The sequence below is a fragment of the Streptopelia decaocto genome, assembly GCF_964273445.1.
Source record: "Streptopelia decaocto genome assembly, chromosome: 1".
Classification (NCBI taxonomy): domain Eukaryota; kingdom Metazoa; phylum Chordata; class Aves; order Columbiformes; family Columbidae; genus Streptopelia; species Streptopelia decaocto.
The window spans coordinates 1,776,737-1,797,456 of NC_138663.1; the positions used below are offsets into that span (position 1 = coordinate 1,776,737).

A 20,720-nucleotide genomic window follows, 5' to 3' on the forward strand; every position below is an offset into this window, starting at 1 on the left:
TTAGATATGGTCACTCTCTTTCAATGCTGAATTATTTTGCAGTTGCCAGACAACGCCAAGCAATGGATTGAGCGATCTTTTGTGAGGTGTACGGGATATTTTCTCCTTTCTGGCATAAAAACGGGTCACAAAAGCATTTTCACAGAAAAAATCTTATTTTTGACGTGGCCTTGGCTCAGCGAGGAGCCTGAAACTTCAGTTAAAAACCCCAAAACCAAGCAAACAAACAAAAAAACCCAACAAGAACAACAAAAGTTGACCAAACTGCCTCCAGTTTTCAGGGAAGTGCCAAACTCACCATAGAGAGCTGTCCAAGTTTGATTAATTACATCTAGACATACAGTTCCCGACCTGAAACACATAGAAAGGATGGAATGAAACACAGTCACGCTCAAAAATACTCTGGGGATTTCATATTATTTACCCTCTCTCCTCCCTTGCCCCACAGTTTCATATATGCTACGATTTCCCCTTCTCTTGTGGTTAATAGAGGGGCAGCCTTTAATTACATGAATATATTCTGCACAAAAGAAAGGAAATTGTTACTGTAACATCCACTTCTATCAAATCGCCCATTCTGGGTTGATGGGAGTTATTAATTCAAGTCATTGGAGTATTATTGTGAAGCCAAAATACAGTTACGATTAGACAAACCCCTCGGAAGCAAACGCACGCGAGGGATGTACTGATGTACTTACGCTTCGTCGATGTTGGGATGGAAAATTTTATTCATGAATCCTGTAAAGAGACACAGTGGTAAATAGCAGAAAACAGCCAAAGAATTGGACTAGTTTCAAAGAAATACCAGCTTTCGCTATATACGGCTATATATACATTAAAATACGCTGGCAACATTCTGACCTTTGGGTCCTCGGCCATTCCCTTGAAATCCAGCAAAACCCTCTGCTTTCCTATGAAGTCGTAACTTTAATCTACATTCGTAAGATATTCAGGGGCAGGGACTGGTGCACAGAGCTACTAGTTCAAATTTTGCATCCATACAGCAAATAATCCATCAGTTGGTACCTCTGGTCTCCTAGAAAATAAACCAGCTCAGGTCTGGAATGAGAAAGTTCATCTTGGCTTCGTCCACATTTCAGACTTGTAGATTTGTTCTAGAATCTCTGTTCTGACTTGCAAAATGGATTCTTAAGAAAAATCCTGCGGTTATTTCACTGCCAAGTGGATCAAATATTCCTATTTTAGCAATAGCAACTATTGCTTCTGACAAAGGTTTGTAAAGATGGGTAAGAAATTCACGTTGGGGATATTGACTTGGTTCGTCGTTCGGTACAAGGAGGGATTGCGATTTGAGTGATAAAACGGTTGCCATCTGGGCTAAGAGCCGACATATGGATTTAACTCCCTTCCTTTCCATGTATTATGACATAAATATCATTTCATGTTGACTCGTCCTGCCTGGATTTCACATAAATACAACGCGAGGCTGAAACGACGCCCGAAGCCAGAAAAACCTCTAAAAGAAGCAGCCAGAACTGCATAAACAAGTCGGCGCTAACAAGTGTCGCTCAGGAAAACCTTGCCATGAGTTAGCTTGAAAAACTGCAGCAGACTTAAAAAGGGAAGCTGTAGTTCCATCAAATATTTACTTGATGGCAGCTCTCACAGGTTGAAATCAGGTCATGGATCCATTATTCTGGCACCGGAGAGCGGCAGCGAGCGCTGATCCTGATTCTAAATCCCGTCTTAGTGAGGGGAAAGCAGAGAAATTTCTGCTAAACCAGAATGGAAGAGAGGACGGGGAAGACACCAGGTAACAAGAATAGGACGGTAACGTGTAGACCTGCTGAATTAAATACTCTTTGTTCCGGTATCTGAGACACAGATTTAACCCAGCTAGACGCAGGCATCCCTCTGCATTCCCTCATTTTGGCTTTTTCGGATCATTTTACTGATTTCCTACGACCTTTTAGCAAAGCTGGTTGGACCAGGCTGTGCTGCAAACCCACCTGGAAGGTTTGGGCCAACTCTTCATTCACACACTTCAGCATTTAAGCTGCACTCGATACCCAGAGAGATGAGATGAGATTAACTTGGCCGCTCCAGCAGCTCCTGTGCCAGAGATTTGTCATTCTTCATCATTTTCGCAATGAACAATCCCTTCTTTCACATCATCCTTAATCTCAAGCTTTGCAAATGAAACCAAGGGAGGACACAAATATCCTTGCCCCACACTCCTCGTTTCTTAGGTTGTTGCCACATTTTCTTGCAACTCTTCAAGGTGCCCAAAGTCTCACAGACACAAACCGCCCGAGCCAAGAGCGGTTCTGTTCTAATCTTTCCTTTTCCTGACCCAGAAATAAGCTTCAATTATTATCTCCTCCTTTATTTGAAATGAAAAGTCACCTGCAGCGACAGAACACTAATGTTGTTCCAATAACATTGACTCGCTCTCTATTTATTTTTACAAATATGAAATACGAAGCGAGCATAAACATCCGTGTAAAAATGAGTTTCTAATTTAAAGAGGAAGCCAGGAGTAAAAAATAGAACCAACACTAGGGCAGGTTGATGGGTTTCCTACCATAGTCTTGAACACAACACACCCCAATTAATCTATTGTGAACTCCAGGTGAGCACCCCATGAAGAGTTCCAAGAGACAGGCTCTTCATTCTGGGTTCTCACCATGGGCTGGAGGTCACAGTCGTGATTCTGTCCAACATGAGTTTCTGATCCATCTTATCTCCGAATTCTGAGTCTCTTCTACCTGAATGGGGCTTGTCCCAAAGTAGGGGACCCTTTCGAAATCACAGTGATAAGGGAGCAACCGATGTGGAACGACGTCTTGCAGGAGATTTCCGCCTCGTGGCTCCACAGGATGACACGAGGTGCCTTGGGAGTCCTTAGCGTTCCCCAAATTATCCAGGTATTTGGATGAAACCTCCTCTTGGAGGAGAACTTGCTGGCAAAGCGTGAAGCTGTAAACACTTAAATTACCATTTTAAACCAACATTCATGCTGGAGAAGCCAATGTTTAAGTGGAATGTGAGCAGCAGAGTGGCTGCAGTCAACCCTTTCCTACAGAGATGTCAAGATCCAGGACGGCCCTTGAAGGTAAAGCAGGACTGCAGAAAATCTGTACGGACAAAAAGCCTTTGGGTGATACCAGAATAAACCCTGTACATCCACAAAGGAGTTACACAACACAAAGGGACACATCTGCTCCAGCGCTTGAAGATGCCAAGACCAATATGCAGATGCTGACCTTCAAAACCGCTGGTATTGCAGCAACAGCCCTGCAGTCATCGCTCCCGGGGTTGACAAAAAAGCTTGGAAGAAAAGCGTGTTTTTCAATTAAAAATCAGCCAAACTGAAAGGCTGTCAATCCTCCTCCATGCTGCAAATACAGGAACGGTCACAAAGCTCCAGCAGCTGGATATATTCCAGCATGAAATGCAAGTTCTCTCGCTACGGTCACGCACCGAGCGTGGATGGGGTCTGAAGAGCTGGGTCCAAGTGCTTCACGCTTTGCCAGCAAGTTCTTCTCCAAGTGGAGGTTTTATCCAAATACCTGGATAATTTGGAGAGCGCCGAGGATTCCCAAGGCACCTCGTGTCGTCCTGTGGAGCCATGAGGTGGAAAGCACCTGCAAGACTTCGTTCCACATCGGTTGCTCACTTATCACTGTGATATTGAAAGGGTCCCCTACCTTGGGACAAGCCCCATTCAGGTAGAAGAGACGCAGAATTTGGAGAGAAGATGGATCAGAAACTCATGCTGGACACCACACGAGCTTTCTGCACCCTTGGTTCTTCTCCTCCAGGTCAGGAACCGGCTGCAAAGCACCAAGCGGCACTTCAAAGGTGCCCCATTGCTTATCTGAGCTCAAGGTACAATCACCTTTGGCGAGAAACCCCCAAAAGCGAAGGTGGTCTGGGTGACCCCCAAGGGCTGGGGACGCAGATACCAGCACACAAAGAGCTTCTGTGCAACACAGAGACCTCAAGAGCTGTTTTTCCTCTGCTTTTTTTAACCGCCGGCCAACCTGCTTAATGGATAAAGATGTCCCAAGTGCTCGTGTGGTGTTGCCAAAGGGCCGGATAAGATTAGTCTAAACCTAATGTTTATTATTTCCCCAAACACCCCAAAGCCTGCAATGGAACGTATATTTATTATTATTACTTTTAAAAATCACTTTGTGCTCATTTCAGGGATTATTGTGTGACTGATCACGAGTCCACCAAGCACCACAGGTTGACAAACCGTGATAGAAAATGCACAAGACCTCAGCCCCAGTCCTCAATTTAGTCCCTATTCCCCTTTGTAAACTGGGACAACTGGTTTGGCGCATGGATATTCCCCATTTGAAAGGCACAGATCAGCCCACCTTGGGCTGGCAAATGAAATGGTTTCTTTTCTATGAAATGCAGAGGTTAGGAGCCCATTCAGAGCACTAACCGGAGCCAAATATAACGCGGTGTCCTCACCGCGGTGGCACGAGGTGCTGTGTAACATCAGCTCGCTCGCAGCACAACAGTTTATATTACCATACTCCGATTCTCGGCGCTTTTCAAAACAATACCATAAATAATTCCGCGGCGGCTTCACGGGGGGAAGAGCAGGACCGAAAAATATGGCTGGAACTGATGGAAAATAGCAGCAGGGAGATCAACTCCAAACCTCTTGCTCAGGGCGAATCGCCGAGCGGTTCTTGGGAGTGGAAAAGCAGCATCCACAAGTTTCAAAAGTGGTGCTAAAAGCAGAAATCTCTGGGAAAAGCTGCCCAATATCAGTTCATCTCATAGCTTGGGTGCACCAGAACCTGCTGCCCAAGCTTCACAGGAGGCAGCAAATCTGTGCCAAGCCAGGCTGGAAACACCGACCCCATTTTATGAGCCTGTTCCCATTCTCTATAGCAAGGAATCCGCAGAGTTGTGCGTCAGCCCGGCGGAAAAACAAGGGTACAAATTACCTTCAGGTGTCTCGTCTTTCCCCTCAAGACAAAGCCAAGCGTGTTGGAAAGAAGAAGTATTTTCACACGGCTTATAGGTCAGAATAAGGATTGACACGCAGAGGGAAAAACAAGCTCCGAATGGTCACAAGCGATAAGTGACTCATGAAATTCTAAGTGGCAAAATGTGAGGCGAGGCAGAGAGGAGCTGCAAGTAAAAATAGCAGCAGCAAAATCAAGCACAGGGCCAAGCGAGATCTGTTAAACTCTGGCTGGAGCTAAACAGCGTTTCATTCCTGTACGGGCTGCCACAATCTCCCATTATATACATATATATCCATGTAGGTCCATATGTTTTGTGTACACACTGGGCATTTTGTTTTGCAAAGCGCTTAGGAGAAATAGAAATGCAAGATATCTGGGGTGGAGATGGGAGGGAAATGAGAACCGTGTATAAATACACAGGAGTTATTGGAGAAATTGAGGCTCTGAGCGTATTAAAGGCAAACTTTGCAGCCTATTTGATTCTCAAGAAACCAGAGTGATTCGATGCCAGCCTAATATTTCTGCAGGTTTTAACAATACAATAAATGCCATGGTGCTTCCAAGTAAGAAAGGCTCCCAGGTTTGTGTATTTATACCGCTCCTATCATCTAAGCAGGGCAGGACGTTCAAAATCTGCATTTCCTCCCATGTTTATGGCATCAAAGAGCATTAATCTCCGGCTCTTGACAGGCGTACGCGATGATTAAAACCATACAAAATTTCCACAAAGTGTTCTCGTGACTTGGGAACTCAAAACTACTTCAAGTCCTTCACGATTCCTCTTTGAAAAAGCAGGAACAGACTAGAAAGAAAGTTCCCCCGAAGATATAAAAACCCAGAGGGAAGGGGAAAGCAGCCAGCAGGGTTACTGAAATCATGAACAGCTCAGAACTTATTGTCTAAGAGAGAGCAAAAATGGAACCAAACATCTACAGGGGAGTGCTTGGGGTTCTCATAAGGACGTAGATATTTACATTAATTGACAAAAAGCATGAAGAGCAGCAGCGTTCTCGAGCTTCAGAAAGCAACTGGGTATTTGTCAGGAGTTTTTGGGTTTGCTCCAATAAACCGCTCGAGTTCAGGAGGTTTGTTTTCAAGCCCAAAGATCTGGATATTTAAGGATCACGAGCGGAGTTGGTTCATCTCGATGGGAGCTCTGAAGCCCAGAGCCAACACCACAGCCCCACGTTTGGCCCCGTTTAGATTCACGTTCTTCTAGGATGAACATTTCCCTTCTTGCTGTATGTTGTGTAGCTCTCATTAGGAAAAATCACCCTGCACCAATTTGCGATCTGTCCGAACACCCAGCAAAGAGCAAGCGAGGAACAGGCAGAGCCAGAAACACCAGAAAGACGCTGCAGGACGCGATGAGACGCGGGAAGCTCTCCCAGGACCGGCTCTTCGCACGTAAATCCAGGATGGTTTAGGTCGTGAAGCAGAGACATTATCAGGAGAGCACTGTCCCTGGGGCAGCATCATTTAAGAGATTACAGCGATAATTACCAACCTGAGGAGGGCAGGAAATAAATGCCACACGTATTCGAGAAGGGAGCTGTGGATAGGACAAGGAAGCGAAGATTTTTGGCAGAAGAGCCGCCGCACCGAGCGAAGGATTCTCCTAAAGTGAAAGGGACCACCACCCATTTAGGGTTTACGAGAAGCTCCGCACATTTCCAGATGACAAATCCAGAACCCGCTCTAAAAACCTCTTATCTTCAGGTTTGTCAGTCGCGCTTTAGAAGAGAAGCCGAGTTTTCATGCACCTTGTACTCAGAGCCGTGCTGGGATAAAAGCAATTCGAACAGATTAGAAAGCAACTATTAGCAGTCATTTCTTGTAGAAGTGGCTTTCTAAAATGCACGGATATGCTTCAAGCCATCATGTTATTTGCTGCAAAAAGCCCAGGCCGTGTTCAAGACTGCATTAAGATTTTCTAAGATGGAAAGAAAATTTCAGCCTTCAGTACAGGAGGAACAAGGAGAGCTGCAAAGGCAGCATTTTGGCTTGAAGCTTCGGCATAAAAGTGTAATTTATTAAAGGAAAAGAATCGGCTGGATTCTGTACTTTATACGAGGCAGTGACTTACACAGATAGTTTAAACTCGGCGTGTCGTCACCGCGGTGGGAGCTGCACAGTGCTGAGAACAGAAGGGCTGCACACAAGCTCCACGTGTGCTCTAGGTGACCTCCTGTCCATTTACAGGCTCCACCATCTCTAAAATCCCCTATTTCCACCCCTTTACAGATCAGAGATTGGCACAGCAAATGCCTTCCCCACCAACTCCTACCCCTGTGTGATCCAGAGCTCAAGCTGGCTGAGAACTGTGGGGTGAGGACACTGGTGCTCAATGGAACAGGCAGATGTAGGAGAGAAGAGACTCACAGAATCATTTTGGTTGGAAAAGATCTTTAGGATCACCAAGTCCAACTGTTAACCCGACATTTCTAAGTTTTCCACTAAACCATGTCCTGAGAACCTCATCTACACATCGTTTAAACCCCTCCAGGGATGGTGACTCCAGCACTGCCCTGGGCAGCCTGTTCCAACGCCCCACAGCCCTTGGGGGAAGAAATTGTTCCCCACATCCAACCTCAACCTCCCCTGGCGCAACTTGAGGCCGTTTCCTCTGCTCCTGGCGCTTGTTCCTGGGGAGCAGAGCCCGACCCCCCTGGCTCCAAGCTCCTTTCAGGCAGGTCAGAGATCAGAAGGTCTCCCCTCAGCTCCTGTTCTCCAGCTGAACCCCCCAGGTCCCTCAGCCGCTCCATCACACTTGTGCTCCAGCCCCTCACCAGCTCCGTTCCCTTCTCTCCACTCGCTCCAGCACCTCAAGGCCTTTCTTGAGCCCTCAGGTGATTTGGGTGGCCCTGGTCCCACCATTTTGAGTGTGAGGTGATCCCGCCACCCCTGGGGCCGCCATTTTGAGCCCTGAAGTGATTCTGGTGCCCCTGGGGTCACCGTTTCATGTTTTGAGGTGATCTTGGTGCCCCTGGTCCCGCCATTTTATACACTGAGGTGATCCCACCACCCTGATGCTGCCATTTTGAGCCCTGAGCTGAAGGGCCCAGAACTGCCCCCAGGATTGGCGGTTTGGCCTCCCCAGGTCCCGGCACAGGGACGGTCACTGCCCTGGGCCTGCTGGCCACACCAGTGCTGGTACCAGCCAGGATGCTGGTGGCCTCTTGGCCACCTGGGCACACGCTGGGATCTTGTCTCATTTCCCAGCTGGTGAATGCTCCCGGTTCAGCCAGGACGAAGCTGCCAAAGCCAGCGATATCTGCCTCCCAGAGCAGCGCTGCGGCCATCGGAAGGGACCGAGACGTCACCCAGCCCTGGCTGCCCAGATAGGCTGGGCTGGGGCAGCAGAAATGGGAAACCAGACGAAGAAAAACAAACCTCTTCCTGCAGTCGGCCGGGAGCTTCCCCAGGCCTGAACATTCCCCTCGGCGCTTCCACTCGCCAGTTCTTTCCTTCCTGCGGCAGAGCTGAGCCCAGCTTTGCTAAGCCAGGCTGGCATTGGCCGTTTATTCAACCTGAAACAGCTGCACGCTGCTTTGCCCAGGAGGTAACCAGCACTTCCAAACAGACAGCAGAGCAAGAGCCAGATTTTGGGGAGCTTGGCGAGAGAAAAGGCATTTTCAATGACTCGTAGAGCAAGGGAAGCATGTTAGAAAGCCTGAGGAGTCTGGAATACGATAGTCGCAACACAGCGGGTTTAAGCAAGCTGACAGAGGGCAAGCTGCTGTACTGAAGACAGCAAAAGCAACGTTAAAAGGGACAAAGTGATTTGAGCAGAAAACAACCTCCTCTACACTCACCCCCCTCCCTGAATTCCCAAGGACAAAGACCATCCTTGTGATGTCAGTTTGGAAAATACAGCTGGGCCAGCTCTGATCCCAGGCCACCTTTTACTCTCGTCCATCCCAAGCAGCACTAAATAAGCCAAACCACCAAAAGGTCAAGCCTACCACCTTCCATGCCACTAAACGGAGCCTAAATCAACAGCAATACGAGCACACAACAACCTGGTTGATGTTTAGCTGCATAAGCATACTGGAAAGAAAGTTTGTTTTAGCATTAAGCCAGCAACCCTGATTTCTGATTCGCACAGGAAAAACATCAGGAGAGAGGAAAATAATCTTGAGTAGACTAGCACCAAAACAATTAACCACAAGGAAACCGGGTTTTATATGTTTTCGGAGAATTTTCCATAGCAAGGCTGCATTTAAAATTACCAGCATGACAGTACCCTGATCTGCATCGGTTTGCGGTGCTTGAGAAGTGAGGGAAAAACGACTGGCAGCAAATAACATCTCGTAAACGGTCTCTAAACCAAGAGGTTTATAGCAAATTTTAAAGCTGACTCAAGAGGAAGGAAAAGAGTTCACATAGCTGCAGCAATACTGAATTATTACTCAGCTGCATGCACATTTCTGTGGTTTAGTTCAAGTTTTTCAACAGAAAAAAAGGGACAGCATCAAAACATCGCTCTTTCCCAAAAGGCACGATCCACATTTGGAACTAGACAGATCATTTCTCACACCAGAGGGATCTTAAATAGAAGGTGCTCTTAGCCTAAGGGTCTATTTTAAGACAGCAGCCAATACTTATCAACTCCAAATCAGGATGTTGATATTGGAAAGGACCCATCTCGTCCAACCCCCATCGCCAAGTTTCCACACCAGTTCTCCTCGGGCTGTTCTCTCCATTCTTTAGAGTCCTCTGGTGGCTTCGGCCACGAGCGAACCTTTCTGACCGAGGAGTCACGGAGTGACCAGCGCTCAGTTCATAAACCAGAATAGATATATTGAAACTTTGTGCATCTGCTCCAGTTTTTCAAGCAACATTGGCTATTTTATTTATAGCTTAAGTGACTGGAATAAAGTCAGGTACCAGAAGACACGCAAGTTAGATCTCCGTTACCCAAGGACAAAGATAGTACGGATACTATCTAAAGAGCTTTTCCTTATCAAACTTATTTGCTCCTGAAGGTTAAACAAGCCAAACCAGTCTAGCCAGCTGCAATTTTTCCGCTGATCGGTTCCTGCTTCTATGTTCTTTCACATTTACATCCCCTAGTCCAAGAGGACCGAGGCTCCTGCTTTGCCTTCCATCCACTTTTGGGCAAAAACTCAGTTCACCCCAAGATTATGAACATGCACTGTGGTCTTTGCTCTCTATATTAAATGAGGTATTTTATATAAACAGGTTTCAGCACTTACTGCAGCATCCTGCACCTTATCCACAAATTGATATCATATTGAAAAAGCACGTTAGAGAGACTCAGTTCATCGATACACAAATGTGTGAGTAAATCCCATTTCCAGCTCTTAACCCTTCAGCCAGAAACACCAATTTGTCCCTGCTTGGCACATGATAACTGGAAATCTATAGCAAAAGCGTTCTGCAGATTGAAGTTAAGAGCTTATGACAGCACCGAGGGTTGGTGCAACTTCCCCTGCAGCCGTGCTGCGAGTAATAACAACTCTCCTGCATAAACAGTAAAAGGATTTTGACTCAAAGTGACTATTGGTTACCTATAGACGGGGATTTGAAAGGGTATTTATCAGGAAGGTCGACTCTAACTTTCCATACTCCACCTTCATATGGTGCTGCAATGAAAGAAACACAGGTATTAGACACTTCATCACTCAGGAGAGAATAAATAGAACTAGAGCATTAAGTAAAACACATTTTGGAAGAATACTTAGTTCCATCAGGGGGTAAGATCTCATATCAAACCTCCCACGGTAAAAGCCTTTTTCCTGACAAGAAATACATGATTTAAACTGAGACTGCAGAAGATCTCGGCACAAAAGCCTCATTGAAAACAGAGACTTGAGAATAATCTACTTACCTGTAGAGATGTTGCTAAATTAAGGCACGCTGGAAACCTGACTTGCGATCTAGTCATTAGAAAAGCCGTCTTAATTACAAACCCCGCAAAAATTCAGGTGGCTGATACAAAACTTACGAGCCAGGTCTTGAAAAGCTACAGATCAACAAGACATTGTGCGAAGGGAAAACCCAGCTCTGCTCGGCTCCACGGGAGGTGCTTCGTCCGCGTTAATCCCCACAGTTCTATCTCTCCCCGGCCCTGAGAGCCCTTTGATTCCTCCCCCCAACTTCCATTTGCTGGTCTCTTTTTCCACGCCAGCAGCGTGTCGTTCCACCATTCCCCACCGCGAGCCATCGCTTTGTTTTTAAAGGGCTGTGTCATGTACTTACTTCCTTGTGGTCCATAAAACTTCACGACGAATTCATTGAGTCCTCCTAAGATCGTGACTTCGTGTTTGCTCTCGATACTGATGCATCAAGTAAAGGAAAACATTTAATCCGGCGAAACAAAACCCATTTACTCAGAGGCGAGTAACGTGCTAGAAGCTTCTCAACCCAAATAACAAAACCAAGTATTCAAAACATCCGACAAAGTGATGAATTCAATTCTGAATTCAATCTCGCGTCCATTCGACTTGCAAGACCAAAAAACTCGGCATCTTTGGAGAGATGGTAGAAGGGTGAGATTATGAGGTGCTATCACAGCTGTATTTTCCAACATTGAAAGGAAAGAATCAAAGGAAAGAATCTTCACTTTGGGGAATACAAATGGAATGGCAAGATATCTTTGTTTCAAGTTAGGCTCGGCTCAGACAATTAACAGGGATGTTTCAGCATCCAAGCTTCTGCTATAAATCAGGGTTAACTGATTGGGAACAATATCCTACAGCAATTACCTTTAATCAATAATCTTTCCACCTTCAGCTCTGAACCACAGAGAGAAGGGGTTAACAGCACAGAATAGCTCATAAAAGACCCTTAGCATCACAGCAGCAGAAACGCAGGGGCTGAGAGAAACTGGAGCCAGGTCTCCCTTTTATAACCAAGATTTTTCGCTTTGATGCAAAAGGTTTTCTGCTTTCGAGGCACTAAACTTGCAGCAGTTACGCCGACCCCCTCGCACCTTCACGGCACTGAGCAAACAGGCACCCGCGGCCCTCGGCACACGCTGAAATAGTCCTGACCCAGCAGGAATCCGGCTGGGACCTGCCACCGGTAATAGTTCTCAGCTCGAATCCTCCATCGCACATGATGATCCCCCAAGTCTCATTAGGGTTTGTCACATAAACAACTTGAAAAGAGGCTCCTGTATCTAGAAACACCAATTCAATTCCAGCAGTGTGTGTGCACGGAGATCCAGGTCCCATCCGCGGGATCCGTCAGGATTTATTAGTTCCTCAAGTACGACGACTCCCAGATCAGACAGTTTTCCCACAGTTCCAGCTCCAAAAGAGTTTAGACGCCAATAACCCTCTTCCCCTCGTTCTCCTGGGGAGGGAGAAAAGTCGATGGCGGTTTGTTTTGGCTCCACAAGTTTTCTTGGTTTGGCATCGGCTGCTCTGCCCCACGGTGAAATGGGAAATAACGCCCAGGAGCAGCTCACAAAGCGCAGATCGATGCCTTAGTGCCCCAAACACAAGCGATTTCTCTGCTAAGAAGCTAAAAAACCATCTCTGGGAAAATCTCCATCCCCACAGGTTTGCGGAGGGTTGGTCAGCACCACTTGCTTCAGACCTGATGCTCGGGGACGCGTCGCCAAATCTTTTTGTGTCACCCAGTACCAGTTTTAATTATAGGCTTGACTGAGTTTCAGTTCATTTTCAAATACACACACTAATGTAATGGATAACTAACTAATCCATGTTCCGAAACGTGCTCTTACACAAACCCACCGCGTAGGATGATGCCCAAGAGTGAGAGCTTTAATACTGAAGTATGTTAACACTTAGAGCAGCTTTGCGGATCAGGTTAAAAACAAATGGTTTCACTTAGGACTAAATTAAGTACTGCTTAATAAAAACCAGCTCTCCCAGCCTGATCTTCAGAGCGAGCTCCTGAGCAGCTGCGGCTTAGATGCTCTTTGGCTCCCCAAGTTAATACCGACCATAAATTAAAGCAGAGCCTTCTGCACTTAGACTCAGTCCTAATGTTCTCAAGTTCAAAAAACTATTAGTAAGCAATGGGGTGGCATATTTGATTATTCTCCCTGTTGTGGCAAGGACCTAAAATTCCTCAAATAACCCCAAAACAGCGAGTGAGTTCAGTTCATGAAAGGGATGTGTATTTGGATGCAGATGCTGGGTTTGGAAACATCGTTTATTAACGTGATTAATGTTAACAAGAGTTTGAAGATAGACTGAAAATAAAGAGAAATTCAGCATTCAAGCTGTTGTGTTAACAAGGGAAGCCTCTTGCAGGACGAGGGCAAAGCCCGTGGGGACAGCAGAAGGGATGTGACACGTTTGGAGGATGGTCCCTCTGGACCACGTTCCCAGAGGAAGCTCCACCACGGCAACATCTCCGAGCACAGAACGTGGGCTCCGACCCAACTATTTCCTCAGCTCAGACAGATTTTTTCCATACGGCCGAAGTCTCACAACCAAATCCCAAATGAATCCCGTTCCAAACATGCCAGCAATTTATCAGCTGTCTCAGATCCAGTTTGGAGACTCATGAGATTTAAGGAACTGAGCTGTGCCCAGGGCACAACAAATCCCTCTCCTGCCAGATCCCAGCATGGAGAAACGCTCCACATGTCCACAAATCACACAGAGCTTCGGGAAGCCCCAGGAAAAGAATCAGCAAGAATCCGGACCAAGATTTCCACAATTAAGGGGAGCAGACTGTTCGCAGCATCCCCTGCGTGTTTCTCCCAAGGTATCGCATCCGAGATTTCCATCCACCTCTTTCACCAGCTACCGATGTAAATCTGCACAGAGTGCCCAAGGCTTCAAACACACCACCAGCATTTACGAGGAAAAGAACAAACCCCTCACCTTGTTTTAGTCTGTTCTGTCCAGGTAAATTCACAGAATCCCAGAATGTCAGGGGTTGAAGGGCCCTGGAAAGCTCATCCAGTGCAATCCCCCCATGGAGCAGGAACACCCAGCTGAGGTTCCACAGGAAGGTGTCCAGGCGGGTTGGAATGTCTGCAGAGAAGGAGACTCCACAACCCCCTGGGCAGCCTGGGCCAGGCTCTGCCACCCTCACCAGGAACAAGTTTCTTCTCAAATTTAAGTGGAACCTCCTGTGTTCCAGTTTGCACCCATTGCCCCTTGTCCTGTCACTGGTTGTCACCGAGAAGAGCCTGGCTCCATCCTCCTGACACTCCCCCTTTCCATATTGATCCCCAGGAATGAGTCCCCCCTCAGTGTCCTCTTGTCCAGCTCCAGAGCCCCAGCTCCCTCAGCCTTTCCTCACACGGGAGATGCTCCACTCCCTTCAGCATCTTTGTTGTCCTGCGCTGGACTCTCTCCAGCAGTTCCCTGTCCTGCTGGAACTGAGGGGCCACAACTGGACACAAGATTCCAGGTGTGGTCTCCCCAGGGCAGAGCAGAGGGGCAGGAGAACCTCTCTGACCTACTGACCACCCCCTTCTAACCCACCCCAGGTCCCATTGGCTTCCTGGCCACAAGGGCCCAGTGCTGGCTCATGGTCACCCTGCTGTCCCCAGGACCCCCAGGTCCCTTTCCCCTACACTGCTCTCTAATAGGTCATTCCCCAACTTATACTGGAACCTGGGCCCACACTCTTGTCACGTTATTCAGATTTACAGAGCGAAAACAAGCGGGTAATGGATAAAAATTCTCAGTTCAAATGCAGTGGTTCATACTGGTACAAGCAGCCTTGCCTTGTTTCCACTGCACAAATCTACTCTGTGTCTATAAAGGGTCAAGATTAGAGCTACAAAACCAGCCCGTAACACATCACACCTGCTAAAATATTTAGCAAAAACACAACCCAATCCCTTTCAAGACTCTCAGCTTGCTCCTACCAGTCTGGGTGACTTATGGCCTTGCTGCCTTTATCTCCTCCTCATCTCGGTGTATTAATTTGGCTTTGTGTCAAATACAGCCAGCGAAAAAGAGAAAAGAGCAAAATGTGGATACAAGTCAGGTTTCCAACAGATAAGAAGGTCAAAAGCTTTACCTCAAGACCACAGAAACTCAAAGGGCGTCCGGAGGACCTGAAGATAATTTATCTCTGTTCCAAGAGTGTTTTAATGAGAGTAAGCGTCAAAAATATTTAGATGATGATATGGAAAGCGAGTTTATTTTCAAATATCAGCTCAGAGGGGTTGCTAGGAGAGGGCCAGAAGGGAATTTCCCTGCAGCTGATTACAGACTCCACCTATAGCGTCTGAAACGTGGCAGAAGCGCAAAGGCCAAGGGCGCCACGGATCAGCATGACAGCAACATCACAGCCTCCTATCAAGATCAAGGCTCCGTTCTTTAGGGTTGAGCTCGTAGGAAATTGGTTCTTGGGATAGAATGAGAAGTGATTGAAAGCATTTTGGTTACTCTGAGTTGGGAAAGACCACACAGAACCTTTAGAATCTGAAGGCAGATTCAAACCATCAGTTGCAAATAGAGCGGCCACTGGGGATTTGCCTGTTCCAGGGTTGAGTTCCCATCGTACAGGGCCACCCACTATTCTAGGGCTGCATCTCCCCTGTATTTATAATAAGAAAAATAGTTAGGATTCAAATTCACAGCCAGATCTCCCAAAACCCCAGACGAACATCACAGCCAACAGATGGCCGCTCTGTTCGCAGGGTTCAGTGGTTGTTTCCTGGCAAACATAGAGCCTGAAACAGAAAAAATAAATCCCTTCGTTAAGTTTCTTTAACATAAGTTATAAGCTTGGGCAAAGCCGTTTGCCAGCTAAAAATATCGCGCTGAAAATATTTTTACAAGCCTAGTGACAAAAGTGGCTGTGAACACCCTGTCCCGATGAGGCAGACGAAGCAGAAAGGGGAAAATAAAGTTGTGTATTTATCTACATGGATCTCAAGACAAGTTGCAAATGGTTCTTGCTTTCTAAGGATCTCTGCCATGTCTTCTCCTACTTACGGAGACTTGGTTACAGTTATTCTTCCAAGAATCTGACCAGAGAAGACATTACAGAATCACAGAATCGACTGGGTTGGAAAAGCCCTCAGAGATCATCCAGTCCAACCCTTGGTCCAACTCCAGTCCGTTTACTAGATCATGGCACTAAGTGCCATGGCCAATCTCAGTTTAAAAACCTCCAGGGCCGGTGAGTCCAGCACCTCCCTGGGCAGCCATTCCAATCCTGACCACTCTCTGCACAGAATTGCTTTCTCATCTCCAGCCTCAATTTCCCCTGGCAGAGCTGAAGCCCATGACCCCTTGTCCTATTGCTGATGCCTGGGAGAAGAGCCCAATCCCCACCTGGCTAGAACTGCCCTTCAGGTAGTTCTAGAGAGTGCTGAGCTCAGCTCTAAGCCTCCTCTTCTCCAGACTAAACAAGCCCAGCTCCCTCAGCCTCTCCCCATAGGGCTTGTGTTCAAGTCCCTTCACCAGTCGTGTTGCTCTTCTCTGGACCCGCTCCAGCACTTCAATCTCTTTCCTGAGCTGAGGGGCCCAGAACTGAACACAATACTCCAGGTGTGGCCTCCCCAATGCAGAGCACAGGGGAAGGGTCACTGCCCTCGTCCTGCTGACCACGCTGGTTTGGATACAGGACAGGATACCATTGGCCTTCTTGGCCACACTGTTGGCTCATGCTGACATTCTAAATATATACAAAAAAATACATATATATTCAGCTTTGCTACCTGAGCAGCTCAAAACTGATCTTTGAGGCAATAACTCACCATTTGGTGACAAAGGCCGTCTTAAAAATAACATTAATCCAGTTGATATTTTCCTTCACCAACGCAATGGAAGCAGAAAGATGGTCTGGAATGCCGCGTTCTGCTCCTTCAGGCCAGCGGTGTGAACTCTCCTGAAGTGTTTGCAAGCAGAATTTTTGCCACGTAAATAACCTCTAATATTAGGACTGATGGTTATTCATGTTTATTTGCTTATAAAGGTGAGGAGCTCTGTGATTTAGCAAGTCCAGCTCAGCCGTGTTGCTGCCCACAAGCCTTCCCAGGCTGCTTTGCCTCCTCTAAACTCCCTCATTTTGTTTCTTATAAAAGTTCAAAACCACATCGAGCCCCAGGACTTCAATGCTTTAAGCATCAGGAGTATTTATTCTTATTTTCCCCAAGTAAAAGCCCCTGCTCTTTACTCACATTTAACTTTCTCCACGCTTCTCTGCAGCACATCAGAAGGCCAATTAGAAGCAAAAAAGGTTATAAAGAAAAAAGAAAGCTCTTCAAGCAGCAAGAGGCAGCACTTCTTAGTCACCCTGTTTGTTGCAAACTCGAGAACTCCAGGCTAAACTCATACAGATTATTAAAATCCACTTGTTTTCCCCCAAGCTACTTATTCTCGTTGCCACAGGGCACCGCTCGCAGGCTCCAGCTTCAAGCAAAGGGGTTTTCTAGCACCAGAAATAGGTTTGTTATTTGCCAAAGACCTCGTGTTACGCAATTTCGGGTGTTGGATCTGAATCGTCCCCAAGACGGGGCTGCAGTTTTATATCCACGTCCCTGGGGCGAATCTCCATGTTCATTGGGCTCATGCAGGAAATCCCACACCTTCAAAAGACAAAAAACTCATGAAATCCTGCAGCGTAAAGAAGGACGGCACGCAGAAAACTCTGAAGACAACCAGATTTCCCAGCCCTACACCCTTCTTACTGCAACAAGGAGCCAGAGACAGTGGCACAAAGAGGTTGTTTCACTCCTTGGAAGACAACGGCCACTTATGATCGCAGCTGAAAATGCTCTGGAAGCGAGCGAATAGCAAATAAATAACCAAAACGCAACCTGCGCTTGGTCGCTGAGGTTTTATTTCATCGCACACAAGTGTTTTCTTGTTAGAAATGCAGTTTTGCTTAAAAAAAGCCCTTCTCACTCACCACTTCTCTACCAGATTTTAACCAACTGAGGTGACAAAGCACAGAAAAAATAGCATTATTCAATTATTCTGCATACACCCTTCACAATTTCACATCAAGGATGGCGAATTTCCCCAAGATAAACACCCACGTCACCGGCAACCCCATCAAAAGGCGCTTTCCAAGCGCAGCCACGTGTACCAAAAGATGCCTGAAGTGCGATGGGGCTTTTTGGAGCAGCTTCGCTCCGGTTTCCTCCCCTTGGAGCTCCTGTTGATTCACCACTAATTCGCGCCAAGAAACTGGAGCAATAAGGAAAAGGTAGAAGGAAGCAGACGACACTTTGCATACGAGTTGGCTGATATGAACTGATTAGAAACTAAATCAGCATTTTTCTTACACCTCAGGCGTCAAACCTGGTTTTCCCCTCATCAGAAGTGAAGGGAAGTGCTGCAAGAAGACAATGTACATCTCATACCACGCTGGATTGAGTCATACGGCCCCTTTTCCTTCCTTCAGCTCTGTGCTGTTCCCTTGAAAAGCTGCAACTTGTTTAGAAAAAGAGATATGAATAGCAGATATGTATTTTTTTCTGTAAACAAATTGGAATAAAGTTTAAAATTGTGTTCTCAAGCTCCCACTGGATGGGTCAGTATTTAATTGCAGCGGCAGCACCGAGAGCTCCTTCACAATCAGGTTAGACGCGAACACGATCAGTGTCATTTTGACAGCACATAACGAGCGCTGATTACTGCACAATTCATTTGCATTTACCGATGAGGAAGAACGTGACTTGTCCAAGCGTCAGGCCCTCGTTTGCCAAAGCATCGTTAGCCAAGCGCAACACGGGACGGAAACACATACCGGCTCAGTGACACCTGATTTGCTCACGAGATGACTCCGTTTCAATGCTGCACATCGGATAAAAACAGCTTGAAACCACTTAAAACCGCAACCTCGCTTAGTCAAGGTGAGATTTTTAAACACAAAAGGGACCGGACTTGAGGAAAAGGAGTCGCGATGAAGTTGTGATCGACACAGCTTAAGTGATGCTCCTGTGCACGATGACAATGTGGCGTTGCCTCCGCATTTCTTCAAGTTTCAGTAAAAGAGGACACTCTAAAAACCAGAATTTAAGTGCGATTTAGTCTGTAATGATAAGCAACTGTCAATTAACAACCCCTTAAATAGATCCTACCTGGAGACCTTATTGCGGCCTTTCCGGACCTAAACGAGGCCGAGAAGAAAGATGGGGATGGACTTTTGAGCAGGGCCTGTTGCGATAGGACAAGAGCTGATGGTTTTAAACTAAAGGAGGGAGATTCAGGCTAAATAGAAGAATTTTTATGATGATGAGGGTAGTAAAACACTGGCCCAGGTTGGCCAGAGAGGTGGTGGATGCCCCATCCCTGGAGACATCCCAGGTTGCTCCGAGCAACCTAAACTGGTGAAGATGTCCCTGCTTATGGCAGGGGCAGCACTGGATGAGCTTTGAAGGTCCCTTCGACCCAAACTATTGTATTCTGTGATTCTGTTCTCCCAGAAAGGACTTAACGCGCAGAGCTGTGATGCAGGAGGTTGTCTGGTATAACCAGAGAACCAAAAAAAGTCCTCAAAATACAACCACACTGGTCTCCTCAAACCCAAAGCTCGAGCCTCCCAGAGTTTAGTCCAAGCTGCTCACCTGGCGTGAACAAGGTGGAAATAACAGGAAACCTCACGCTCTCAGCATCAAGTCAGAAGCCATAGAACAAACTCTGCTGACATTAAAAAGTGGGGGGAAAGTCAAGTCAGATCCAGAATGATGAAAGACAAGAGGAGGAGCAGTTTACATGGCCACACATCTAAGCTAAACCACTAGATATTGTATTTGCGGTGCTACAGCTGCCATCAAGAGAAGTTTGTTACCATGGCGATTGTCCATACTGGTGGGAACGGAGTATTTAATGCACGAATAATCATCAAACTTTTCAAACAAGTCAGAAATTTCAAGTGCATTTTAAATGAAACATCCAAAGGAGAAAATGAAATCATTTCTTTTTCTACTTGTGTTGGGAACAGTTGATTTTTAATTTGTGAAGATTCAAATGCCAAAACGCTTCTGAAAGAGAAACCGCGGCTGTAAAACCACAGAATCGAGAGCGTCACCCCAAACGTGTGCTAAACCTGACACCAAGCCTAAGTTAAAACCGCGTTTCAGGGGCTGTGCCCCATCACGTGTTTTACAAGAACATAGCAGGTCTGTTAAAAGCAGTTCACATATTCACGTGGTTGGAACGCTTCAATAATTCAGACTTCCCGAAGACATGTATTATTTTAAGATGTGGCCTTTTCCCTCGAGTGGAGTTGGGTTTAGGTTTCTGTAGACTTTACTGAAGAGCTTTTTCACCCCAAGAAACCTCCAGAGTCATTTAGAGAGTGCGAACGTGTCGAGGGACCCGAGCAACGGCGACACAAACACCCAAACGTACAAACCAACAGCTCCTGAGGCTGCAAAGCCCTTGGGACACGACACGGTTGCGATCAGAACATACAGATGCAGGGCAGGGCAGCAGCTGAGCCCTGGAGAGAGCTTTGAGATTTTAGAGAAGATAAAGAGTTTAACAAGAGGAAGGAGAAAGCGTCAAAGTAAATATTTTCATTCTGGTAAGTTCAGAGGTATATTCTGTTGAAGATAAGCTTAATTTTAAGATATTCCGGCGCAGTTACCAGTCCTGGAATCAGCGTCCCCATCATCTTCGCTTCCCTTTACCAGGATCTTTTCTTGCCTGCAATGGATGCTGAATTGGGTGGCAGAGACTCATCGAGGGGACGCTGATCGGCTGCATCGGCTTGAGCTACATCATAACACCAAATGGAGAAAGCGTTAAACACAGCAATCCTGAGAATTGTGTTAATTAATGCTTCACATCAAGACTTCTCTTCAAAAAAAATCCTGATGCCTTCCCTAAAAGA

The 20,720-nt window shown here is 46.5% G+C and overlaps 1 protein-coding gene across 2 annotated transcripts in view; it reads right to left on the reverse strand.

Moving 5' to 3' along the window:
* UBE2H (ubiquitin conjugating enzyme E2 H) overlaps positions 1-20,720 on the reverse strand; it is a 51,101-nt gene that overhangs the window by 13,240 nt on the left and 17,141 nt on the right. For both annotated transcript variants that reach the window (XM_082075267.1, XM_082075266.1), the window contains exons 2-5: positions 11,184-11,260; positions 10,493-10,567; positions 699-738; positions 299-351 (exon numbers count right to left, since the gene is read on the reverse strand). In XM_082075267.1, the coding sequence (XP_081931393.1) occupies positions 299-351; positions 699-738; positions 10,493-10,567; positions 11,184-11,260 (245 nt within the window). The remainder of the gene's footprint in view (positions 1-298; positions 352-698; positions 739-10,492; positions 10,568-11,183; positions 11,261-20,720) is intronic.